The following is a 27,976-nucleotide window of genomic DNA, read 5'->3' on the forward strand; positions in this document are numbered from 1 at the left end:
CCCAAAATCAAATTATCTTGAGTATAGAACTTTGTTAGTTTGCTTTGAATTTATTACATCAGATTTTTAATGACAAATAAAAAATAATAGACATTTGTTATAAGACTAAAAGTACAAAGGTGGATGGAGTTAGAAATCTACTACTTTAATTGCAATCCCCTGAGGTAACCAATTATTAACAGTTTAGTGGGTATCTTTCTACATCTTCCTTGATGTTCCTTAGAACATATATAAATATATTTACATATACAGTGGGTGGTTTTGGTTTTATAGAAATGTGAACAAATGAAATATATACCTTTTTTTTTCATTTAACAATAGATTAGAGACATCCTACCAGATGAATACAGAGAGAGATTTATCTCACATTTTTTAATCTAGAGATGAATTTACTATCATTTATTCAACTGTTCCTCAAATGATGTACATTCTGGTGTTTTCTGGGGTTTTTTCCACCACAGATAATACTGCACTGAACACCCTTGTGATTGCAGACTGTTCTAATTTCATTGTCATGGGTATCTGAGCCTTGAAATCTAACCTTTCAAAATGCCACTTGCTTCCCCTCATCCTCCCTGTCATTTGGAGAAGGAAGCTAGCTGAAGGGGGACACTGCAGATGAGCTAGGCAAACGGGTAATCACTCCATACCGCACATGGCCAGCAGCTTCCTGCTACACTATTTACGTCCTAGTCCATTGAGATGGCACTCTCCGCTCACATGACCCAAATGCAGCTCGCACTCCACCAAGAACACAGCTGAATCCAACTGCATTGGCAGCTTTGCACATGCTCCGTCTGGCCCTGTGAATCCTCACTCACCCATTGAGATTTCTTTTGGTTTAAAGCAACATTCCAGCTGCTGAAGCTCCGTGACCTCCAGTGTTTTCCTGGCTCTGATCCAAGGCAGGTGGCCCCCTGCAAATGGTGTTTTTTTGAGTTTGAGCTTTTTTGTTTATTTGTTGGGGGTCGGACGGTGTATGATAATTACCCACAAGCTTAGCTGATGAATGGAACCATTAAGAAGTAACTCTTTTTTCTGGCAGGTATTGTAGGAATAACATTTACTTATTACCATCATTTGCCTTGACAACAACCTGCAGCTCTAATGCACATTTAATTCTCAGAGGTCTTGGCGACTGATGCTGTATCTGACTGATGTGTTGACTGTAACATGTGAGGTGGTGTTTTTTTCCTGTCTAGAAACCTGGATGCTTTTTGCCATTCTGATGGTGAATGATGAGACAGGCAACCATGGATTTCAGCACTCCATCTGTGTTTGATCAGCAAAAAGGTAAAAACGCTGTTTTCATACATCCTTTGGTTCTTCGCATCTTTAGTTCAGTAGTTGAGATTTTGCAATTCTAAGAGGAAAGAGAGTAGTGTGTGTGTGTGTGAGAGAGAGGGTGAGAGAGAGGAGAGAGAGAGAAAAGAGGATTTCAGATAGAAAACCTGTTCTAAATGTTCGCTTCTTATTTGATAAGCATTTGGAAGGGAAAAATAAGCTTCTGGTCTGTTTGTCTTGTTAAAATATTCTGATCTACAAATTTAAAAAATTGGGTTTCGAGCACACCAGCTATTTCAGATATGATCATCTTTATTCTCATTTGATTTTTTTCAAATCTTCTCAAAAAATGTTATAGGAAGTAATATAAAAAGAATAAATCACGTATCTCTTTTCAGTCTATTAACCCAGTATCTCATTGCTCCAGTTTCATAAATACTTCTTGATTCCCTTTTAGGAATAGATGTTAACCTAGGTTTATGCTGTAGTTGATATATTATCTCATCCGGGATTGTGGTATGACTTATTACTATGTTATTATTTGTAATGACGGGATATATCTTTCTTACGCATAATTTGCAGAGTGGAGGTCATTTTCCACATGAAAAGATTGCTGTGGAATCAACCCATCCTCATAAAAACCATGTATTCAGCCATATACATTTTGCATATGAAGTGTTTACATGTGTGTATACATAATACCTTTGTGCAATGATGCACCTTTTCTATGCACAGGAAATTTCCACTCTGTAAATGTCATAGATATTTTTTTAGAATATTTTAAAAAATAATCTGTTATCTAAACCACTTTCTGTTACCTGTGAGTATTCTTCAGGATCCTCAAGTTCTTTGATCATTTCCTTGTTTTGGGTACAACATGAAAATGGTGATTTGTGAAAGCCTCATTAAGAAAATTCATTGCTTCTTTCTTTTTCCCTTTTCCTGCTGTAGGCCATACTGTGTTTACTATCCTCCAAGCCAAATCTGGTTTCATGGGTGAATTATTTTAGTTCAGTGCTTTCTCAAATATTAGCTTTACATTTAGATCTCTGAGTAACTGTATGTACAGGTATACGCAGACACACACACAGATTGATCTCCATGCCTTACCTCATTTTGAATTGTGTGTGTGTGTGTGTGTGCACCTTCAGAATGTACTGGTTCACACTGCGTTGGATGATGAACACCATAGAGAAAGTGACTGTTGTGGCCGTGCCCACAACTATCCTCTCCCTTGCGTACGTCTTATATCACTGAAGACAATCAGGAAAAGTGAAAATATGGCTAAATCCAAAGACCTAATACTGGCTAAAAAATGACATTGCTGAGCTATGCAATCCAAAGAGGAGCATAGTGGGCTTATTTTGTAAGACTAATTTAAGGAAGCTGGAACCGACTGCGAAGAGCTGGCCCTTCATAAAGAATTCCTCGTGTTCTAGGGTTGTGTCTCCTTACAGGACTGAGCCTAAAACATAACTAGTTAACATATTAATTTGTAATATTTATTTTCTTATAGCACCTTTCATGTGAGCAATTCACAGCATTTCCTCCACCCCAGTCCTGACTCTCCCTCATCGAAGTTAACCGTCTCCCTGACAACTCTATCTCTAGTTCTCAATCCTTTCTTTCTAGAGATGCTGCGGTATGGTGGAAATAGCATAAGCTGGGATGGCAGATCGACTTCTTAACTGTGTGACCTTTGCAAGTTACCTAACCTCTCTGGGCCTTATTTTCCTCAGCAATAAACTGGAGGAAATAATGCTGGCCTAGCAAGGTTGTTGTGAGAATATAAAATAATTTGTAAAAAGCACCAGTCCCATTGCCTAATGTGCCATAAGTACCTTAAAATTGTGGTTGCTTTTGTTATTATTGTTGCTATTATAATTATTACTACCTTGGACTGTGAGTTCCTCAAACGTGAAAGGCTCTTCACTTCTCTATCTCCAGCTTGAATTTAGCAGTCCTCAGAACAAATGAGAGTTTGGTTAATACTAGTTGACTAGAAAACTTTAATATTTTTTCAGAACTCCAGGGTACCATTCAGAGCAGTCCCCTAGAATAATAAATTAAATGATACCTGAATAGTTCTGTTATCACATTAACCCTTCCACCCTCTTAAAAGCATGAAAGGCCATAATGGTTTAGACCATTATATAGATTTTAAATACCAATATTGTGTTGTTGGGCAAACCATGGCAAAGTGACTTTCTCTCTATAAGTTGAATGTGGGCTTTGAGGGCTCTCCATGAATTCTGAATATTTAGAAAATCATAATTCTGGTAGATGCAGATGTTGAGGAAAGACATGCTATCTGGAAGGATCTTAGAAGTCATGTAATCCACAGGTTCTCAAACTTAGCCACACATGAGAATCATGTGGACAGGTTTTGAAAATGCTGATGCCTAGATCTCCAGTTTAATTGGTGTGGGGTGTGGCCTAACAAAAGCTCCCCAGGAAGATCTCATGTACCACAAAGATTGAGAACCACTCATCCAACCCATCCCCCTAACATCTCCAATGGAAAGAGTAAAGCACAGAGAGGTTAAAAGGTGGGCCCTGTTTGTACTAAGACCCCCAGCTAATGAGTAATAGAGGGGACTGAGCCCCAGGTGTTCACTATCCAGACAATAGAACAATGAGAAATTTCTCTTCATGGGTGATCTCTGGCCCCAATAGCTACTATGGGGTGGTGGTAGGGCTCAGGCTGCTCTGGTTTATGGGTTCCCAGAGAATGGTTAGCACTCAAAAAATATGACACAGAATGACCTTCAGGGCTCAAATGATGTGGATGTGCTAAGTCTGAATCCCTCCAATGGCATTTTTCTCTATTTCTCTTTGGTAGAGGTAACAAGGCATCCTTATGCTAGGGGCGTAGGGACGGATGGCAGTTGCCCATGTTCTGTCTCAGTTTTCTTCCCATTTGCATGCACCTGGCAGACTGATCTCTGGGTCTGAAAAATGTGCAGGGGCAGGGCTGCTGGCAGGCTTAAAGATCTGGTTCTCTGACTGGCCAAAGGAATGAGAGCCGGGTTTCTGGCTTGCTTTGTGAAATTGTGACACAGGAAGCCTGGGTCTTCAGAGCTCTCCACTCCTGCTTTGTGCTTTTTGCTTTCACCATAGCAACATCGCTTCTGGTCCCACGTGCTCTTCCTGGCTGTCTTCCCTCTCAAAGCCCACATGCAGGAAAGGACCTGTAGTAAAATCACTTACTACAGAACACAAAGGTTCCTACTGCGGTAGAGATGGTATATAACTGAAGAGATTTGCATTTTTAAGCTTTGTCTGTAATTGTGGAAGGAAAAGGTCTGCGATGCCTGAAGGAGGAACCTGAGGCCTCAGAGAGAGAATGGGAGCTGGACAAGCGTCCCCAAGGGTCTTGCCTACACCCGGCCCCACCCAGGGCCTGGGAGGTAACGTGTTTGATGAGCAGTGTGTTTGTGGGCACCTGAGGGGGTTGGGGCCCACCCCACAGGCTTTTCACTGGTAGAGGTGCTGAGACAATACGAGGAGGGCGAGGCCCTCCGGTGCAGTTTCAACCACTGCAGTAGGGTCCTAGGGCTGCCTGACAAAGCACCAGAGGTTGGGTGGCTTAAAACAACAGAAAGGCATTGTCTCACAGTTCTGGAGGCCAGAAGTATGAAATCAAAACTTCGGCTTGCTCCTTCTGCACTCTCCAGGGAAGAATCCTTCCTTGCTTTTTCCAGCTTCTGGCTGCTTGTGGCCTCCACTCCAGCCTGTGCCCCATCTTCACATGGCCTTGTCCTCTGCGTGTGTCTCTCTTGTGAGCATCTGGCTTAGAACTCTCTCTCTCTCATAGTACCAGTGCATGGATTACACTGAGGGCCACCCATATAATCCAGGATAAACTTCTACTCTCAACAGCCTTAACTTGATCACATCTTTTGACATATAAGGTGATATCCACCCTTTTGCCATATACAGTAAAATGTACAGGTTCCGGAGATTAGGGCGTGGAAATATCTTCAGGGCCACCGTTCAGCCTGCTACATGGCATGAAAAGATATCAAATCTCAAGTCCCTTGTCAGAAAGTATCGTGACTGGGGTTTTGGTACAAATCCATTCTTACTGAAACTAGAGGGAAATTTGGCATTTGGGAGGGAAGATGGAAAGGGCATCTATTCGGTGCAGACTCTGCAGGTACTTTACATAGATTACATTTGAAAAGAACAAATGTTTATTGAGCACTTAGCAGAGCCAGGCTGTGTGCCACATGGGCGTAGACTAGCTCATTTAACCCTCATATCTGCCCCACTATTATTCCCCCCCTTTTACCAATGAGGGAATTTTAAAAGGTTATGACTGACCCAAGGTTACGACAGATAAAATGGCAACGCTGAGATTCAAGCATAAATCTGCTTGACTTCAAAACCCATGTCTGATCTAGACAGTACTCTTCCTCCATCGGCCATACATTTTAATGAAGAAGTAGAGATTAATGAAAATTCAAATTAATGAAGCAGTATTTTCACAATCAAGCTGTTCTTCCATTGTGTTGCGGATTTTTAAAGCTCCCACACACAGATGTGATGGTTTTAATTTCCAACTTTTCATCCAAAATGGGAATGCTAAACAAAAAGAAATTAGAGTGTACAGATTTGCACTTTGCTGAAAAAGCAAAAGTGAAAATTCTGTGTGACATCCAGATGCCTCCAAAGGAAGAGTAAGCAAATTTTCAAAGAGGTTTGGGTAGAGAGCAGAGAAAAGCCAGGCAAAGGAGACAAGACAGAGAGGGAATGATTTGGGCTCACATGATGATTTTAGGTTCAAAAACCTTGAGTGGGTGCCTAGACTAAAACCCAGGAACACTGAGGAGAATGCTATGATTAATTTTCAGACTGATGGTTCAGATAAAGGAAGATTAGCTGGTAAATCATCAGTCCACAGGTTTAGAAGCAGAATAATCTGTGGCCTCTGGGAAATGATTAGCCTTCTCTTTTGGTGAAGGAAGAGGAGCAGAGGGAAAATGAGAGATGAGAGAATTCTTTTTCCAGTGTTATTGCCCACTCAAGACCAAGTTTAGTCAAACAGGTTTGCTGGAAGCCTGCCCTTACTTGCTTCCTTGCTGTCTCTTTGGCACAGGAAAACTCCTTCCCATCAACCAACTCCTGGGAAAGGTTGTGACAAACCAGTCCCCTCCTGGCTCCTCTTGTGAGCCTAGCTGGAGGGAAGCCCTTGACGAATCTTATCCAAACAATTACCATTCACAGCCTTAGAGAGCCATGAAAATGCAAGTGATTCAGCAGGTTGGGGATTAGGAGAGTGGTGTCATTGTCACTATTCTTCTCCAGAGGACAGCCCTACTGTCCTGGGGAAGGGGGCCTCCTGCCCTAGGATGCATCCCAAGGAGGATCCAGGAGTGGTAGCCCGAGGGAATGGAGGTACACCAGGTCCCTTAGGTCTGTGTCAACCCTGATGTTATGTCCCACAACGTAGCCAGATCAATTTCAGAAGGCAAATCCGCTATTCAGCCCCTTTTTCAGAAGTCAGCTAGGCCACCACACTGAGCTTTTCCTGCCATCTCTATTCATTAACTCCACATTTCTTTAACAATTATTAACTGTGTTGAGTAAATTGATATTCATGTATTTTCTCTTTAATGCAACCATTTGGATGCAAGGATATTTTAACGGAATCTGAAAAAAAAATTTCTACACATGTAGCTATTGTTATTACCAAACACGTACGAAACAAACATCTCACCTATCCCCAGATATGAGACAAGGTGAGAAGGTGAGGTTCTAGACGCACGTGCATGCAAGACTGGTGTAGAAGATGTGTACAGATACCATCTTGCAGAAAGACCACATCCAACCAGGAGTCATGCTTAGCACTTCTATCAGGAAGCCTGTCTATCAGTCAGGGCAGTGTTGGCTGATTCTGAGAATCCACTTGTTGAAGAATGATCTACATCTCAGCTTTTCTGATTTATCTCTTAAAATCATGGTGGTTTTACCTAATCCTTATTAGCTTTCAACTAATAAATAGAGTTGTGTGCTTAATAAGGGCCTTGGTTTCTTTTCTTTTTTTTTTAAGATTTTATTTATTTATTTGACAGCGAGACACAGCGAGAGAGGGAACACAAGCAGGGGGAGTGAAGAGGGAGAGACAGGCTTCCCGCTGAGCAGGGAGCCAGATGCGGGGCTCGATCCCAGGACCCTGGGATTATGACCTGAGCTGAAGGCAGACGCTTGACAACTGAGCCACCCAGGTGCCCCTAGTTTGTTTTCTCTTTGTAAAACTTAAAAATGTCACTGACTCATCCATGATCTTGTTTTATTGGGTCTGTTGGGGAGGAGGAAAAGGGAAGACTGTCCTTTTACACAGGAAATATTTCTATTTCTAAATGTTCCTCAGAACTTTAAAATATACATGTACAATATTTAATAGCATTCTAATTCTTTTTTAACTTTTTGTTTGAAAATAATTTCAAACTTAAGGAAATGTTGTAAAAATAGTATAAAGAACACTTGTGTCTTTTACACAGATTCACCTAACGTTAACATTTTGCCCCATTTGCTTTACTGTTGGCTTTCTTCTCTGTCTCTCCCCGTCCCACATCTCCCTGTCTCTGCCTCTCTCGGCCTCCCTGTATGTATATATATGCATATGTGTGTGTATACTATAATCTGTCCGCATTCCAATTTTGTCTAGTGAGCCAGTAACATCTTTCATAGCATTTCCTCCAGTACTTGATCCAGTCTAGGATTAGGTATTACATTTAGTTGTCATGTGTCTTGTGTTTCCTTTCTTCTGGAACATTTCTGCACTCTTCCTTTGTCTTTTATGACATTGACATTTTGAAATTACAGTCTCTCTCTCTTTTTTAATACTGAGTTCCTCTTTCTGGGTTTGTCTGATGCTCCCTCATGACTAGTTTTAGATGATGCATTCCCAGCCAAAGTACCGCAGGGTGATGTCTCCATCTCAGGTTATCACAATATCATTTAAGTCTCTTTAAATGGTAATTTGAAGTGACAGGTCTTGCACTACTACATATCAACCAGTTCTTACAATGTTTTTTTTTCTTAATATACTGGGATTTTTTTCCTATTATAAAATTAATCCGACCTTCTTCAAAATAGTCAAGCAATACAAGAAGGATTTCAGCATAAAAAGTGCTGTATTCTAGCCATATGAATGTTACACAGCTAGTGAATGGCTCTGTTCTTCAGTCTGTGAGCCCAGCCTGTCCTCAGCTTCTCAGCCACCAAGATGGACTCATAGTAACTCACCCTCCCTGCTGGGGCTGGGAAGTAGCTTCCAATGGGAGATAAAGGAGATCAGGCCAAGAATATCAATCAGCATCATTAATCAGAAGAAGAGCAATAACTGGTTAATTAAGCAGCTCCCACGTGCTAGGTGCTGTGCTAAACTCTTTACTCCTGTTATGTCACTTGAACCTCAACACAGCCTATGAGATATGTCCCATCTTTGGTTGTCTGAGGTTACACGACTTGGCCAGCACCACATAGGTCAAGGGCAAAGCTGCCATTTTAACTCCAGCTTCTGAAACCCAAGCCCTACTCACACTCCCCTTCACCACAAAGTTAGACTTTGTGGTCTCTGATAGCCCACCCCATCCACCACTTCGTGACTCCTAGCGCAAGAAGGAAAAGAAAGGTAGCGGCACCTCAAGTGGGACTGGTGGGAGCTGACAGCCCTGAAGTGGCTAACCCACGATGAACGTCCAGTTGCAATGAGCTCTCAGTGGGTACTGCTCATTGTGACAGCCTGACCTTTTCCAGGGTAGCGATGGATTCAGTCTCCATGGCAGGTTGCCTTGGGAGCAGAGAAGGGCACCAGCATCTTGGGAGAGGAGTCCACAGCTAAAAGATTGGGGTGACACAGAAATGTGACCTGTGGAGCTGATGTGATAGAAGCTGGGTATTTGCAAGGTCAAGGCTTGGGTTCCATCACAGAAGCTTCAGAAGCCAGGTTCTTCATCATATTCCTACTCAGCACATTTGTTCTCTGCAGCAACCTGTTGATGTTTCTCCAAAAGACAGTTCAGGGAGCCCAGCCCCGAAAACAAGGTCACACATAAACAGCATTAGATAGAAAGAAAAAAAGAATTATTTGGACATCGATATCCTGTGGTTTGATTGTGAATAACCTTGAGACCATTTCTTTGTTCTTTAACTCACCATAATAAATCAGAGCACAGTCTGCTGTTTTGTTTTGTTTTTTTTAAACTTCTTTTTAAGAACTGTGAGAGGTACACCTGAAATTCATCTGAATTGACACTTTTATCCTTCTGATTACTTAGTGCTATTAAAAAATGGTGTTCTAGAGTTTTGGCTACAACTTGGCTGACTCAGCATGACCAGTAAATATAGAGAGGCGTCAGGATGGGCTCACAGGCATCTGGTTTCAGGTAGTCAGAGCAGAAATCAATTTCAGGATGGATCCTGGGAGTGTTTTGACTTAGAACAGTTGTATTTTGGAACTGGAAGGAACCTCAGTCTGTAATCCAACTCCCTCACTTTTTATATGTGAAGACTGAAACGTAGAGGTATTGATGGGGATACCATGTAATGCTGTAATGGCCCCTGGAGCCAAACTGAACAGGTCAAGGCCAGTGCCACGACTTACTGTGTGACCCAGCTGTTTAACATCTCTACAGCTCACTTTCCTACCTTGTAAACTAAGATGAAGCTACTACAGAGGATTGCTTATCTAGATTGAGTTAATGAATACATACAAAGCCCCTGCAACCATTCCTGGCTCATAGTTATCATTCAGTGCTAGTGGTGGTTATAGGATTGTTGTAAAGATGGTTATAACAAGGATTGTTCTAAAAATTTAATGAATACATACAAAGCAGTTGGAACTAGGCATGGCCCAGAGTAATCACTCTGTGAGTGCCAGTGATTCTTATAAATGACTCACATAAGGTCACATGGACAACTGGTCTTCCCAGGTCAAGAGAACATCTTACCCTTTAAGCTGGCTCCTCCTTAGTAATGAATACATGGCATAGCACCACTGTTTTTTGTGGAAATTGGAAGAGGCAGAATTTTCCTGGGCAGGAAAACCACATCAGAAGGAAATGAATTCTCCAGGAAAGCTCACACAACTTGGACTAATTCTACTTTGCCTGTCCTCTGTTACTGGTGTTCTGTCCTTCCAGATAAAACTCTTCCTTTTGCCCAAAAGCCAGTCTACCTGTTAGCTTTCACTGTCCATGCTGGTGCCAGGCAGGTTTCTGGGCTCTCTACATGGTTCTGGGAATCTATCTGGTTTTGAGGCAGAATCTCATTTTTTAAAATTTAATAGTTTTATCATGTTTTATGATTTGATAGAGGAAAACTCCCTCAGTACTCTTTTTTCCCCCAATTTCATTGGATATTCTTATTCATTTTTTGTTTATTTATTTTTGCTTTTGGAAGATACACATTAATACATGTTCAAGGTGTAAAACAATATCCAATGAAGAATCTCCCACCCTGCCAAACTCTCTAATCCTCCAGTTCCCCTCCCTGGAAGCAAAACAATATAAGCAGTTTCCTATGTATACTTCTAGAGAGATTCTGTGTAGATAAGCAAATAGTTAAATATAATCTTTTTTCTTCTTTAAAGCATAAAGTTATCCATTTGTTTTTACAAATTAAAAGTAGTGTCATTTTCCTGAACCCGACCCCCCAGAAAACTATTGAAACTTTTATTGAAATGACATTAAACTTACAAATGAATCTGTATAATAATTAAAATTTATTATCCTATTTAGTTTGCCCTTTCTGGGAATATGGCATATATCTCCATGAATTCAGCTCTTCTGTTATATTGCTCAACAAAATTCTGTAGTTTTCCTCAGTTAGATTTTAAATATTTATTCCTGGCCATTTTATATTTTCATTGTAATGAGTTATTTCCTGCTTATATTATTTATTACAGAGAACTATCTAGTTTTATATTTTATATTTATTTTAAAATCTGCTAACTTAATCAAATCTCATTACTTCTAATAGTTTTGTCATTAGTTCTCTTGTGCCGTCCTTGTGCACAGGATGAAACCTAATGGACTGTTTTCAAATCCTGTTCTGCCAACTATGGGGAAATTATTAAACTTCTCCATGCTTCAATATCCTCATCTATAAATTGGGATAAAGATACTACCTACTTCATAAAATTGTTGAGGCAAATAAATAGCCTAATTCAAATGATACTGTTGGGACAGTTAGCTATTATTAAAACTATGATAATTTTCCTCTCCCTTTGTGATTATTATATCTCTCTCTTTTTTTTTTTTTTTTTGCTTCATACTTATTGCATTAGATTGTCTTCTTTCTTCTCTATTGTTTTACTATTAAATATGATGTTTGGAATTGATTAGAAATAAACGCACTTAACCATACTTAGAATGTAAGCTTTCAGCTGTTAAGCATTTTTTTAGATCCTTACTCACATTATCATGTATTTCCCCTTTGTTCTAGTGGTGTGATATATTTTATTAATAGATATCAAGAAATCAAAATGTTGTGGTTTTGGAATATAGGTGAAGTTCAGTAGGGTGAGGTCTGGAGCTGGACCAAGAAAGAATTCTTGAGACATCTGTGGTGCAAAATGGTGCTTTTAATTAAAGCACAGGGACAAGAGCCGAGGGAGGGCAGAAAGAGCTGTGGCACCAGGGTCCTGAGGAGTGGTGATTATGTACGCGGGAGTTGGGGGAAGTAAGGAAAAGGGAGGTTTCAAAAGAACTTTCATATGCTAAAGAGGACCGACCTACAAGATACCTAAAAGATACTGGAGGCCCTTGCCATTGTCAAGTTAAGGTTGTTTTCCCCTCTTGCAAGGTATTAACATTAAGATAGTTGGGAGATCCCTAGAAGACCGTCACACATGTCCCACCCAGGAGTGGGGTGGGGAAGGTTGCAGGGTGTCAGCTTATGCTTTGTCTTCAGCAAGCCTTCTGCTTCCTCAACAGAAACATCTTTATAAATGATTAACTATTTGATCATCGTGTATTATTCTTTCAATATCCAACTGAATTTTATCTGGTAGAATTTAATTTAAAACTTCGAATTCTATGCTCACAAATTGAATTCTTCTGTAGGTGCCTCTGTGTGTGTGTGTGTGTGTGTGTGTGTGTGTGTGTGTGTTACCAGTTTTGCTGGCCTTAGAAAATAAATTTGAGGGGGTGCCTGGCTGGCTCAGTTAGTAGAGCATCCAACTCTTGATCTTGGGGTTGTGAGTTCAAGCCCCATGTTGGGTGTAGAGATTATTATTTTTTTTTTTTGTAATTTAATTTAGTTTTATTATGTTATGTTAGTCACCATACAGTACATCATTAGTTTTTGATGTAGTGTTCCGTGATTCATTGTTTTCAAATAACATCCAGTGCTCCATGCAATATATGTGCTCCTTAATACCCATCACTGGGCTAACTCATGCCCCCCACCCCCCACCCCTCTAAAACCCTCAGTTTGTTATTTAAAAAGAAATTCTTTAAAAATAAGAAAAGAAATTAGCAAAATTTCCCTTTTTCTGTGCTTCAGTTTGAGAATTATTTGTTCCTTGGTCATTTGATATTTATCTTAACAAACTAAAAGAATTCAGTCAACCTCACTTTAGAATCTTTATGCTATTACCACCAACTTTAATTCTCTCTCTGGTGTACAACCAACTCTTCATAGATACATTTCCAATTTTCAGTTGATATGTGAATTTTATTTTTGCTACAAATGAGTTTAAAGTCCAGGACAGTGATGTCTGTCAGGCAGAATGCAGAGCCACGCAGATTGTGCAGCAGAGAGTAGATGCGGGCACAGGCTCTGTTAGAGAGAATGGAATGTAGAATGACCATCCAGCTCCAAAGAAAGGTCACAAGTTCACTGGAATATGTGAGAGCTTTGCCTCCTGAGTGAAAAGGCAGTTATATACAATAGTACACATGGGTCAGAGGGTAGAATCTGAGGCCTGACAACCTGCAGCCTTTTCTGAGTTTCACCAGTTACTACCTGTATGACTTTGAGTAAGTCACATTCCTGTCCTATGCCTCAGTTTCCCCATCTGTAAAATGGGGATAATTTGTAGTACCTACTTCATAAGGTGAAAATTAAATGAGCTGATTTACAGAAAGGGTTTAGTACAGTGCCTGGTGCATAATAAGCATGATGTAACTGTTAACCATCATTATGACTGTTCTTCAGACAGTGACAGAGACATGAAGGGCGCAGTAAGAGTGGATGCTATCATAGTGACTGGGAGACATTGTTGTCCTGTAGAAGTGGCTGTATCATAGTTTTTGCTAACTCTGGGGTTGTTCTAAGTTTTTAATTGCTTCAAATATGCTACCAAAAATTCTAGAATTCAAAAGTCTGCTGGAAAGACAAAAAAGCTCAGAACCTTGACTGTGGACTGGCCACAAGACTCTCTGGAATGTGCCTGAGGTGCACTTTGGCTATATCCCCAAGTTCATGTGTGCACCATGGCAGAGAGGGCAGGTCTGGGCTTCTGCTTGCCAAGCCACAGTTTCGATGAACAGGAGGTAGGAAGAGCCTCCTGTAGGGAGTTAATAGTGATTTAGTATATGATAAGGTTGCCATTACAAATTAGCAAGAAAAGGGAAAATTATCCAATAATTGGCTATTTGGGAAAAAATTTTAGCATACAAAAATATAGTTTAGAAATTCCACATTAATTATAGTTAAATATTAACATATAAGTAAGCCTAAGGTCCACAAATTCTTACCTTTCTAGTCATAAAAGCAATGCAATAAATTTTGTAAATGCAATATCCATAAATATTGAAGATGTGTTTTTCAAAAACCAACAAAACACCTGAAACTTAAGTAGCAAACAGGGAAAATAACTGCAGCATAGATAACAGGTGAAAAACTGGTGTCCTTACTATATAAAAAGGTATTTCAAATCAATTAGATAAAGATAAATGCCTGGAAATAGTAAGATGTAAGGACACCAATAAATAATTCATAAAATGGCCATAAACAGTTGGAAAAACTTTTCTCTCAGGACAAATAAATGACCATTGAAAATTATATACTATTTTTCTTCTTTCACATCAATGTTAATTTAAAAAATATATATATATATAGCATCATTAAGAAAAATGAAGTATGTGCTCTCAAGCCCTGCTTGGGGAGGGTATATTGGTTTAACTTTTCTGGAGGCCAATTTGACAAAGAGTCAAATGCATTGACTCCCATGTTCACTTCTAGGAATATGTCCACAGGAAATAGTCAAAGATGTGAGAAAAGATATATATGCAAGAATATTATCGCATTATTTGGAATGGCCAAAAAACTTATGATTCTACAGAAAAAAGAGAAAACATATAAATGTCCTATAATAAGAAAATGATCAAATCAATTGTGTTAAATTCAGTCAATGGGATTTTATGCCACATTTTAAAATCTTACCTTGTGACATGGGAAGACATTTATGATCAAACATTAAGTGAAAAGGGGCAAAAATAAAAATTATATGTACAGCATGATCTTATTTTTGTAAAAAATAAATAGATATGTGTAATTCCAGCACTATGGCTCAGAACTGTTAGTCATTGATTGTTACAATATTAAAATATCTCTATACCCTCAGATCAATAGAGACCACCCATCTTCCTGTACCAGTCATTCCCCAGGAACACACACATTATGCACAATTTAGCAGCTAACAAGTTATAGATCCCACCCCAGCTATTAGGCCTGCCTCCGTTCTGATGGAGGTTCTGATAAACCAGTTGTTGGATCCTCTTAATATCACCCTTGACTTGGTCCCTTATTATGGAAGGGGATTTTGGGGTGGGGGAGATACAGAGATTCACTTAATAAATAAGCAACAAAATGCCCTTACTCTTAGCCAAACTCATGCTGGATCTTAGAAAAGTTTAGTCATTTTTTTTTTCAGGTTCTATCATTGTATTCCAAGCCATGTAAAGATCACAGTGTGAGCTCTTTTAAGATTTGCATTGCTAGCTTGGTCAGCTAGTCCTTCCCCACCAGCTGCCACAGGCATGAAGCCACTGTCCTTATCCCTGAGGCTCAGTGCCTCAGGGTGCTGTAGCACCTTCCAGAACTTTTTTTGTCGCCTGGCCTCGCAGCTTTTTGGATTTTTTATCCCCTTTGCTTGCTCCTCAGGAACTTGCCTTCTCATTTATACAGCCTGTGAGTTGGGTTACCACTCATTTTCAGTCATGTCCATTTTGAGTCCAGAAGGGAGGGCAGGAGACAGTTCAGATTTTGAAGAGTAAGATGGAAAGGGCAGAGGTTCACAACTGCTCATTCTGAAGCAACGAGATCCTCAGGCTTCCAGGCTTCAGCTTCTGCTAGTATTTCTCCATACTCTCTAATTACTTTACACAGGCAGGTAGAGGAACAGAGGCTCCAGGAAGAAAGTAGGCGGGCAGGAATCCCGTGGTGCCACATAAGTCAAGTACATACAATAGGTCAACAGCTTAACAGTGATTATCTTTAAGGGTATATGTTCTTTTTATCTGTATTTTTGTAATTTTTATAAAGCAAGAAAGTATTATAAAATAAATAACATAAAATGACAGATCAAATGAATCAAAATATCTGGGGATAGTATTTGGGCATCAGTTGTTTTTTGTTTTTTTTTTTTTTTTATTATGTTATGTTAGTCACCATACATTACATCATTAGTTTTTGACGTAGTGATCCACGATTCATTGTTTTCGTATAACACCCAGTGCTCCATGCAGTACGTGCCCTCCTTAATACCCATCACTGGGCTAACCCATCCCCCCACCCCCTCCCCTCTAAAACACTCAGTTTGTTTCTTGGTGTCCATAGTCTCTCATGGTTCATCTCTCCCTCCGATTTCCCCCCCTTCATTTTTCCCTTCCTTCTCCTAATGTCCTCCATTCTATTCCTTATGTTCCACAAATAAGTGAAACCATATGATAATTGACTTTCTCTGCTTGACTTATTTCACTTAGCATAATCTCCTCCAGTCCCATCCATGTTGATGCAAAAGTTGGGTATTCATCCTTTCTGATGGCTGAGTAATATTCCATTATATATATGTTTTTGTTTTATTTTATTTATTTATTTGACAGAGAGCACAAGCAGGGGGAGCAGCAAGCAGAGGGAGAGGGAGAAGCAGGCTTCCTGCTGAGCAGGGAGCCTGATGCAGGTCTTGATCCCAGGACCCTGGGATCATAACCTGAGCCAAAGGCAGACACTTAACCAACTGAGCCACCCAGGCACCCCTTGTTTTTGTTTTTAAGCTCCCAAGGTGATTCTAATGTATAGCCAGTGTTGAGATCCAGGGATGTAATCACCCTTTCAGTTTACAAAATAGATAGCTGAACCCAAAGTGGTTCACAGTAACACACTTGGCTAATATGCTCATTGTGCAGAGGATTCTTTATGAGATTCAGATTTAACTGAGAAGTCAAATCTCTTAGTTACTGAGAAGTAATTTCTGTTGTCACTCTTTTAGACCCCACAATATTACATGCTCAAAGTTCTGATAAATATGGTTTAAACCAGCCTTACTTTAACCCTATATCCATAATATATGACAGTTAATGAAAGCTGTTCATTTACTTCAACTCTACTTAAAATCCTAGTGATAAGCCTTATAAAATTGTTTAAAGGAGCAGAAGATACCTTCATCCACCACTTTTCCTAATTCTCTTCCTAAAAATTATGAAAAATGAGACTTCATTTATCTACTCTTGTCAATTTGTCAATTGGAAAAGAATATGCCAATTAAGTCAATAAACATATTTATCAAATATCTACAATATATCCAACACTACTCTAGCTTCTACTATCTAATGTTAGAGATTTTTTTTCCTGTAATAAAGACAAAGCCATACTGCCAAAATTCTAGTGCAATCATATAAAGAGTGATTATTCTTTAGGTTTGGTCTTTATTCTTTCATAAAGCAGTTATCATATGGTTTCACTCATATGTGGAATATAAGAAACAGCGCAGAGGATCATAGGGTAAGGAAGGAAAAACTGAATGGGGAGAAGAACCATGACTCTTAACTATAGGAAACAAACTGGAAGTTTCTGGAGGGGCGGTGGGTATGGGGATAGGGTAATTTGGTGATGGGCATTAAGGAGGGCATGTGATGGGATGAGCACTGGGTGTTATATGCAACTGATAAATTATTGAACACTACATCTGAAACTAAGTATGTACTATATGTTGGCTACTTGAATTTAAATAAAAATAAAAATAGTGGGCGCCTGGGTGGCTCAGTTGGTTGAGCAACTGCCTTCAGCTCGGGTCATGATCCTGGAGTCCCTGGATCGAGTCCCGCATCGGGCTCCCTGCTCGGCGGGGAGTCTGCTTCTCCCTCTGACCCTCCCCCCTCTCATGTGCTCTCTCTCATTCTCTCTCTCTCAAGTAAATAAATAAAATCTTTAAAATAAAAATAAAAAAATAAAAATAGTTACCAAAAAAAAAAAAAGACAACGAAACCATGGCAGGAAGTCTGCCACAGTTCCATTTCAATTTCTTCAGGCATCTTTAGAAACACATGAGACAGCTATTCAGGAACTTACTGTCAATCTGTGACTGTGGACAGAGAGCAAATATGGACATTTTCGGGGTCAGAGCAATTTTAGAGAAATAAGTAAGCAAGAAAAGTGAGTAAAGGAAAGTAAGAGATCACTGTCCAATCCGGGAATGGATTACTGATAAAGAGGGAGAAAGCAGAGTTGAGACAACAAGAACATCCATGGAAGGCCAGCTAGCAGAAAGTGTCTGCAACAGGGCTTCAGGAGCAATGCAAAGCTAAGGGACTGCAGGGTGATAGACTTGTTCCCTCTTTGACAATGGCCCAGCCATTCATACTACGTTTGTTTTTTTAAACTGTTTTCAGTGGATCAAGGCACTAGGAACATTTTTGTAAGTGGCCACAGTAGAGGGCTACTCAGAGGAAGCCTTTTAGAGGACCCAAGGAAGACCTCCTTCTCCAAATCTCTTCCAGCCCAATAGTCATTATTCTTCAATAATAGGTTATTTGTTACTTGCTTCTCCGCAGATGTGAGAAAGACACATAGAACACCAGTCATGAAAGGAACCTTAGAGGTCAGCCTTCTACTCAACACAGGTATCTAATCAACAGCATTCCAAGCTATGTTTGGTCAGAACCCACTTAAACATGGGCAGTGATGAGAAGCACACTAGCTCACAAGATAATCTCTTCTAGTTCTGAATAGCTCTGGTCATTCAAAGTCTTAATTAGTTCAATTGCTGCCCATTAGGACTAGTTCTCCCTGTGCATCTACAGAAAACAAGTCTAAACCCTCTTCCAGTTTTTCCAGTATTTGAAAATAGTTGTCATGTCTTCTCCTAGCTAACAAACTCTGCCTCCTCACCTGTTCCTCACCTTCCAGAGTCCCCAGTTAAAATGGCAAATACTTGATGTGGAAACCTGTCATTTCTGGGACGTGAAAGAGGTAGTTGGAGTGATATATTTGATCCAGAAGAGAGTTAGGGAGATTGGAGGAAGGGTGGTTGAAATGACAGCACTTGGCTTACTTTGCAATTTCCAAAGACCAATTAGGCTAGTACAGTCCTTCACAAAATTCATTTAAAATTTATACCTGCCTAATTGCCAAAGAACTTATCGACACAATATTTTAACATCAAGGAGATTTCCACAAGACTCCAATGGATGAGAAAACCCATTGAACATGTATGCTAAATCACTCAATCGATCCATTCATTGTACATATCCTCAACGCCCTATGCATTGAGATCTCACTTTTTAAGAATTGGTATTATTAAAATGAAGTTCATTCTATGAAAATACATTTTAGAGAGGCATCATTACTGAAGTTCAACACAGATATGCTTCTTAAAATAGCAAATTCCATTTCCCAGCGCCCCCACACCCTACCCCACCACCACCCCAGGTCCAGTAGAGATGCCAACTGTGGAATGGCATTTACAGGTCAGAAGAAGCACCCCGAGGGACACAGTGATGCTGAGATTCAAAGAAACACAACATGTGTCGCATCACAAATCCAGTTATTAAGAAAGGTCTGATTGTGGCCAGATATTTACCCTTGAGATAATGTTGTTGCAAGACTTCCTCCCCAGAGAATGAAATCCCCTTTTCCACCCCCAGGGCATGAAAGTTCCTTTGAGTACTTGTTCTCAACTTGTTCAGCTGGTATATGCAGAACGCTTAGAGCTATTTTTCTCTTTAAAATGTTAGAAAGAGACTCTTTTTCCTCCTCACATATGACTGGCACTTTATAAAAAACTCTTAAAGCCTCAGCCAATATACCCTGAGGGACTGGAGGAGAAAACAGAAGAAATAGCAAAATGTTTCAGCTCACAAGATCTCTGTAGCCTGCTCAGCAATGCAAAGGGTCTCATTGAGGACATAGAAGACAGAGAGCCCTATCTATGTCAAAGAAGTAATATTCATAATAATTGGCATGGATTGAATACTTACTCTGTGCAGGCATTGCCCGAAGCACCTTGCATGGATTAACTCATTTAGCTCTCAGAACAGCCCTAGAAGGTAGTTACTATTCTTATCCCATTTGACAAGTGAAGAATAGGAATAGAGAAGTTAAGCAACTCCCCTAAAGTCACACAGCTTGCAGGTAAGTGGCAATGCCAAGATTCAAACTCTGGAGTTTGGGTCTGTGCTCTTAGTATTTTTCTACGGTGCCTCCAAGTATATATGCAATGTGTCACATGATATATATAATGAGTCGTATGAAACTACTTTTGTTTCAATGCCAGCCAGCTGTATCAATGATCTTAACTTGTTTCTGCATTGCCAGAGACTTCTAGACCGGCTTTTAATTCTCTCCAGCAGAACTGGTACCATCCTGGTTCAGGGACCAGGTCAAGGCCCACAGGGACTCTTCATCACCAGCGGGTGGCAATGTTGTCACATGGAGCCATCAGGGTACAGTGTAGGCTTGGCATCCTCCCTAAAAGTGGAAGGGCCTCCCCACCCTATATAGGTCATTCTACACAACCCCTGAAATGGACTTTCTCTACTGTCCCTGGAACACCCAGGATAATCCTGCAGGAGGAGAGAGGGATGCCCAGGGAACTATTCATTTAAGTGATTCTTCCTCTGTCCTGCCATATCCCTGGTGTATCTCAGTTGTCATTTACACACTGTCTTCCCACTAGGACATGTCTTTCTTAAAGACAGAGACTCTGCAATATTGTCCCCACAATTTCACTAGCCTAGGGTAGATGTCAAGTAAATGGATGAATCATTAAACTTCAGCTCTTCACAGGCAATCAATTCCACTGTAACGAACAGTCTAAGGAGGAGCTACAAAATCCCCTGTTGTTAGCCAAAATGAACCTGACCCGGACTTCATGGTGATTCTAGGGTGGGTTCAGCCACCCAAGGATCCTCAGAATAGAATGAACTAAAGAAAGCCTCTCAAGACCATTCTCGTCTGGACTCTTGAAACTGCAATACCCAGTCTATCCTTACATTGATCTGACTCTTCCACAAAATGGTCACAGCTTAAGCAGAACAAGTGTCAAGCCGACCTCTGGGTAGATTTCAACACAAGAGGCCAGTAACTGATGCAGCCAGTGGCTTTCCCAAGCAGCTCCGCGATAGTAACTCAAGGGCAGAATTACTCTGTGAAGCTTCTAGAAAAGAGGCCTACATGTGTATAAAATCTGAGAAATTCTGAGGCAGGTCCTCGAATCCCAAACATTTCTAGAAGCCTGTCATATGTCTGAAATCCCACTATTAAAGAGCTAGGCACTTGGAATTAGGTGGATAATTTATGGCACGTGCAGAAATCTTTTAGGGTTTTTAACCATGAAAAATGAGGGAAATAGATGATTGCAAGAATGTCTATCCTTCCAATTTTTAGGTAAAACTTAAAAACTTAATGTATGTACCTGTTTGTTTAATCTAGGGAATTTACAAAGGTCAGAATTAGAAAAATACACATATTTTTTTTTCTTTTTCAGAACTTTGTCAAATATCCAGGACTTGTTTTCTCAGTCACAGACACACTAGGCTCTGTTTACCCTTTTAGTAGTAGCACATTAATGTAAAGCTTATAAGACACTTTCCTCAGCATTTAAGAAAAAAACTTGGTTTACTTTGATGATTTTTAGAAATATAAACTCATTATAGAAAATTTGGAAAATATAGTATAGAAAGCTCTAAAGAACATCTAAGAGATGATCTCTGTTGACTTTTTGATGCATGTTCTTCCAGTCTTACATATTTCATATTTATACATATACATAGATAACATTTTAGAAAACATAATTTACATCTACTCACATGCTTCTTTCTTCCTACTTCTTTGTCTCTTTTCCATTTTATCTACTTTTAGCCTCTCCCCCTCTGTGTGAATTCTGGAATTTCTCTTTATGCACCCATACATAAGTCTATCTGTTTTACTTTCACACAATTAGAGAGGCTAGAGCCATTGAAAACATGCTCCAGATGATAGTTAGATAATACTAGATAGAAAAATAGATAGATGATAGATATATACAGAGATAGATAAGAAAAGAAGGAAGGAGAGAAGGAAGAATTCATGTATTGTTTGTTTATTTAGATATAGATCTTCTGCATATAAATGGTTTCGTGACCTTTGGTAGAAAAAATTTTTCTTGCTTCTGTTTTAGATTCTTTAAAGACCATCATTCATCCTTCTCTTTGTACATGTAATTTCTTCATCACACTTTCTCATTTCCACAGAAATTCTTTGTATAGTCTTAAGTTTATACCTAATTATTTGCATTGACTTCAACTTAAATTGGCTGTTTCTACACATGCTCTGTGGAAACCCCTTCGTTTCCTATTTCTTAATGGCTCCGTTGTTTAGTATGATAGTTCAGGGCTAGAAGGAACTCTGAAGTAAATTCTGTTCTGCCTCTCACATCTTCCTGTCCCCTTACTGCCTCACACATCTTCCTGTCCCTTTATGCTGTGCCTCATGTTGTGTGAATTCCTCCCATAATACACTTCCTTAGTGGCCATCTACCCAAGATTGGCCATCTTCAATGTCAGGAAACTCACTACCTCTTAAGTGACCCGGAATATTTTTACATTGCTTTAACACTTAAAATACCCTTTTCTCTGTCACTCTCACTCAGTGCTATTTCTAATTGCTGGAGTTCCACAAAACAATTAAACCATAAAATTATTTGTTTAAAAAGTTCTTTGAAAAACAATTCTATTTACAACAGCATCAAAAAAAATATTTAGGAATAAATTTAGCCAAGGAGGCTAAAGACTTATACACTGAAAACTACAAAATATTGCTGAAAGAAATTAAAGAAGACACTGATAAATGGGAAGACATCCTTGTTTCATGGATTAGAAGATAATGTTGAGATGTCAATGCTACCCAAAGAGATCTACAGATTCAATGTAATCTCTATATAAATTCCAATGATACTAGGTAAAAAAATGGATAAAGAAAGAAGAAAGAAGAGAAGGAAAAATTTATGTATTGTTTATGTAGATCTTCTGCATATAAATGGTTTTGTAACCTTCTGTCAAAAAAATTTTTGTTTTTGTGAAATAGAAAAATCCATCCTAAAATCCATATGGAATCTCAAGGAGCCCCAAATAGCCAAAACAATCTTACAAAAGAAAAACAAAGTTGGAGTTCTCAACACTTCCAGATTTCAAAATATACTACAAACCTGCGGTAATCAAAACTCTATAGTACTGGCATAAAGATAGACATATAGATCCATGGAACAGAACTGTGAGTCTAGAAATAATCCCATGCATTTAAGTCAACTGATTTTCAACAAGGGTGTTATGACCATCCAATGGGAAAGAATAGTGCTGGAACAATCAATAGCCATGTACAAAAGAATAAAAATCAGACCCTTACCTTAACACCATATATAATAATTAACTCAAGATGGCTCAAGGATCTAAACATAAGACCTAAAACTATAAACTCCTAGAAGAAAACATAGGAGAAAAGCTTTGTGACATTAAATTTGACAATGATTTCTTGGATATGATGACAAAAGGGCAGACAACAAAAGAAAAAATAGGCAAATTGAGCTACATCAAAGTTAAAAGGTTTTGTGCATCAAAGGACATGATCAGCAGAATGAAAAGGCAACCCACAGAATGGGAGAAAATATATGTAAATCATATATCTGATAAGGGGTTAATATCCAGAGTATATAAAGAATTTCTATAACTTAATACCAGAAATTAAACAACCTGATTAAAAATGGATAAAAGACTTAAGGAGACATTTCTCCAAAGAAGATATACAAATAGCCAATAAATACATGAAAAGATACTCAACATGACTAATCACTGGGCCATGCAAATCAATACCATGAGATATCACTTCACACCTATTAACTCCCTATTATTAAAACAAACAAACCCATAAAACAATAACAGGAAATACCAATTGTCTGTAAGGACATGGGAATATTGGAACCCTTGTGTGCTGTTGGCAGGAATATAAAATGGTGCCGCCACTGTGGGAAACACTTCGGTGGTTCTTAAAAAATTAAAAATAGAATTACCATATGATCCAGCAATTCCACTTTTAAGTTTATACCCAAAAGAATTGAAAGCAGGGTCTCAAAGAGGTGATGTTCGTGATAGCATTATTCAAAATTGCCAAAAGGTGGAAACAGCCCAAGTATCTATCGATGGATGAACAGATAAACCACATGTGGTCTAAACATACAATAGAATATTATTCAACCTTGGAAAAGAAGGAAATTGTGACACATGCTACAACATGGATGAACCTTAGGACATTATGCTGAGTAAAATAAGCCAGTTGCAAAAGCACAAACACTGTTAATTCCACTTAAATGATTCCTTAGAGTAATCAAATTCAGAGACTGAAAGTGGCATGGTGGTTTCCAGGGGCTGTAGGAGGGATTAATGGAGAGTTACTATTTAATGGATACAGAGTTTGAGTTCTGGAAGATGAAAAGAGTTCTGAAAATGATTGATGGTGATGGTTGCTCAACAATGTGAATGTTGAGTGTACATTACAAATGTACATAATGCCCTTGAACTATATATTTAAAAAGGGTTGAAATGATAAATTTTGTGTTATATATATTTCACCACAATTTTTTAATTAAAAAAAAAAAGATCTTCAAATATCTGAAGGCTGCTGCTATCATGGTCCCATAGAATAATCTCTCTAGAGTAAACACATAGACATAGACATAGGTGGTTGTCATAATCATCATCATCATCATCTCCATTTTATTATTATTATTTTAAAGATTTTATTTATTTGAAAGAGAGAGCATGAGTGAGGGAGAAGGGCAGAAGGAGAGCAGAAGCAGACTCCCCACTGAGCAGGGAACCCAACGTGGGGCTCAATCTTAGGACCCTGGGATCATGACCTGAGCTGAAGGCAGACACTTAACCAACTGAGCCACCCAGGCACCCCTCATAATTTCCATTGTAGGAACAAGGAAACAGGTGTAGAGAGGGTAATTTTCAAATTCACAGAGCTAGTTAGTATAAACCAGGACTTGAACCCAAGTTGTGTGGCTCCAGAGTCCTCACACTTACCACGGAAGGGGCATTTGATGTTGATATCTCTCACCTCCTACTTCCAGCCCCCAGGCAAATGTGCAGGTGAGCCTGCTTTAAAAACACCCCCAACAACAACAAATTTACTGTGGATAAATTAGGGAACAGCTACTCAACTTTACAAAGGAGCTTGTTGTCATAAGTGAACCATTTTCAATAACAAGCTCCTCCTGGGACAGGTCAACTAGTTAAAAAGTCACTAATGACTTCCCAGAAGTACTGGAGCAGAGAAACCCAGCCAACAGGTTAGGATCACTGCCAATTAAAGATTAGAATGGTAAAGTATTTCTGGTGTAATGTCCACATTCATAGAAAAACAGTTTTAAAAACTTTTCTTGCACACACATATTTTCCCTGAATAATGGCTATGTGTGGGAGAAATTGTAAAAGCAGAGGGGCTCTGCACAGCGCCTCACTAGGGGTCTCCACATGAGCAGAGTTTGCCTCCCAGCCCTTCAGTGCTCCCTGGGCATCACTTGACCCAAAGTTCTGTCCTCACCTTTGGTAGTACTATTAGTTGGTTCAGTCGTGCACAAAGGTATAATACAGGTGGCTACCAAATTCCAAGGAGTTGCATATAGGTCTGTTCCTTCTGGAAACAGCATGTCATGAAACCCCAACTGCTTTTGTGAAGGGACTACATACAGAGATGAGGCAGGGTGGAGAGAATGGTGTTTGTTACCAAAGGGAACCCAGTAAGAGCTGGTTCTGGGGAGGAGGAAACTCCTGGTGGAAGAGAAGCAGCTATTGTTAGACACTACACCAGGAGAAGGCAGAAAGAAATTCCCTACCTCTCTCTCTTCTCCCCACCAGTCTCTTGCCAGTGTCTCCTTTGGGCAAACCAGAGAGCGAGGGGGCCTGGGTGATACAGTCAGCAAGTGTCAGCCCTCAGGGTACACAGCAGGAGGGGATGGGGTGGAGAGTACATCAGGAGAACAGAAAATAAAGAATGTAATATCTGTATCAGAGTTGGGTAAACTGAGTCATTGAAAGGAAAAGTTTAACATGTTTCAGATCAAAGAGGGAAACCTAGAACCAACACAAGGGTCCCATTTTCCTCTCTGGTCTCACTGATTTTGAATACCCTGAAGGCCTACAGAGAATCTTAAAATCTCGGAGGACATCTAATCCCTCAGACTCTTTCCCAATATATGGTGATGTTACAACATGGCCCACAGGGGTCCACCTTTCTTCAGAAGCATTGAGGGTGCTTGTGAGGAGTATGACTCAGCCTCCTGCCTGGATTCATCAGAGACGTTTTCATGAATCACTTGTATGGGAGATGTTGTGGGTGTTATTCTTTCAGTGAATTTGGTACACACACTAAGTGTATCTCTGTTTGATTCATGAAGGTGACTCATCTGAGGAAGTCAACCTGACCATGGTTTATCAGGCAGCTTCTAACGGAGATGTCAATGCTCTGACTTCAGTAATTCGGGAAGACCCTTCCATCCTAGAATGCTGTGACAGTGAAGGTGAGCTATTTATGCATTTTTAATTCTGCAGAATGTTCTGTCCTATTCTTTTAGAGATGGCCTTCAGAGGTGAGCAATATTAATGAAATTATATATGACAGACCATTTTGATACTGGAGGGACAAGGAGTATCCTGCCTCTGTGGCTAAAAGTCCTTTAGTAATTCTTTACATGATAGTCTTGGACACAAATCTTCCAATTCTTTTATATCACCTTGTATAATGAAGCTAGTTGGTTTGGGTTTACTTTCAACTTCTTTGTATGAATAACTAAAGTAGATAGGCCAAGTAGTTAAAAAAGGAGTATGGAAAGAGGGCTATTTTGGGTAGCATTGGACGTTGGGAAAGTGTGACTATTAAAGCCAGAAAGCAAAGATTTGCTTCTCAGAAGATGGAGTAGATGTACTTTTTTTATTCCTACTGCTAAATATAACTAAAAATCTTGGATGTTGTGTATAATATAAACATAAGAACACTCTGGAAAGTGGAAAGAAAATGACAGACTAGCTAGGACCATGGGACCCAAGGAATGACATGGTGGTAACTTTCCTTGGTTCTCTTTCCAAGTATATCCCATACTTGGAGTTGAAAAAATCCAACAGCCCAGAAAGGCTAATAGTCACAGACAAACACACACACACACACACACAAGCCTGCTCTCTAGCCAAAGAACCAGGAAAGGGACATAGCAAGGCAGAGAACTTTTAGACAATAATGAGTCTACTCCAACCAAACATCACACAAATACACAAGCAAACAAGCAAACTAAAACTTGCTGCCCTAGCCCCATCATTCCAGCAAAGACCAAGTAGAAATCTTGGACCTCCACCCCAACTACTCAGCCTCCCTCCCCCTACCTGTTGGGGTGGTGTCAGAGGAAGCCTTTTTGAGAATTAGTATTTTTACCACCACCTAATAATGAAGAGTCTTCTCCCTCAGATGTCAATGGAAGCTAAGTAGGGAACCTGGACTTCTGATCTGACCTGGCAATGATGAGGTGGCACACATACACCCCTACTTCCCCTTTGGAGCAGTGTCAGAGAAAGCCAACTAAAATAGAGGGTTTAAGTAAGATTAGGTAACTCAATACAATACCCCAAATGTCCAGGTTTCAATAGAAAATTGTTTGTCATATCAGGAAACAGGAAGACCTCAAACTGAATGAAAAAAGACAATCAATAGATACCAACACTGAGATAACAGATGTTAGAATTATCTGACAGATTTTGAAGAGGCCATGAAAAAAGAAATGCTTCAATGAGCAATTACAAACTTGCTCAAAACAAAAGAAAAAAATAGGAAGCCTCAACAAAGAAATAATAGACATAAAGAAGAACCAAATGGAAAATTTTAAAACTAAAAAATACAATAATCACAATTCAAAAATTCAGTAGATAAGCTCAGCAGCAGAATGAGGAAGCAGAGGAAAGGATCAATGAACTTGAAAATAGAACGACAGAAATGAGCCAATCTGAACAACCGAGAGAAAATAGGCTTCTAAAAAAAAGAGGATCAGGGACCTATGGGACTGTAACAAAAGTTCTATCATTGTTTTTTCCGTCCTAGTACTTGTGGGAAATCATTAATGATTTTTAACCAGTGTACCTGTCCAAGAAGAGCTTGGGAGTTCCTTATCATGACAGCAAAATGTTTTGTAAAGTGAATAGTTGCCCCTAATTAT

At 39.5% G+C, this 27,976-nt stretch overlaps 1 protein-coding gene across 2 annotated transcripts in view; it reads left to right on the forward strand.

Annotated features, from left to right (window-relative positions):
• The first annotated feature begins 775 nt into the window (after positions 1–775).
• Positions 776–27,976, forward strand: part of ANKRD55 (ankyrin repeat domain 55) — a 91,514-nt gene continuing 64,313 nt past the window's right edge. Inside the window, exons 1-3 of one of the 2 annotated variants that reach the window (XM_036065678.2) lie at positions 776–905; positions 1,203–1,293; positions 26,174–26,296. In XM_036065678.2, the coding sequence (XP_035921571.1) occupies positions 1,236–1,293; positions 26,174–26,296 (181 nt within the window). In that variant the 5' untranslated portion in view covers positions 776–905; positions 1,203–1,235. Of the gene's footprint in view, positions 1,046–1,202; positions 1,294–26,173; positions 26,297–27,976 lie in introns of both variants that reach the window. The other variant, XM_036065676.2, reaches the window with a different exon arrangement.

This window comes from Halichoerus grypus, chromosome 2 (genome assembly GCF_964656455.1).
Source record: "Halichoerus grypus chromosome 2, mHalGry1.hap1.1, whole genome shotgun sequence".
NCBI lineage: Eukaryota > Metazoa > Chordata > Mammalia > Carnivora > Phocidae > Halichoerus > Halichoerus grypus.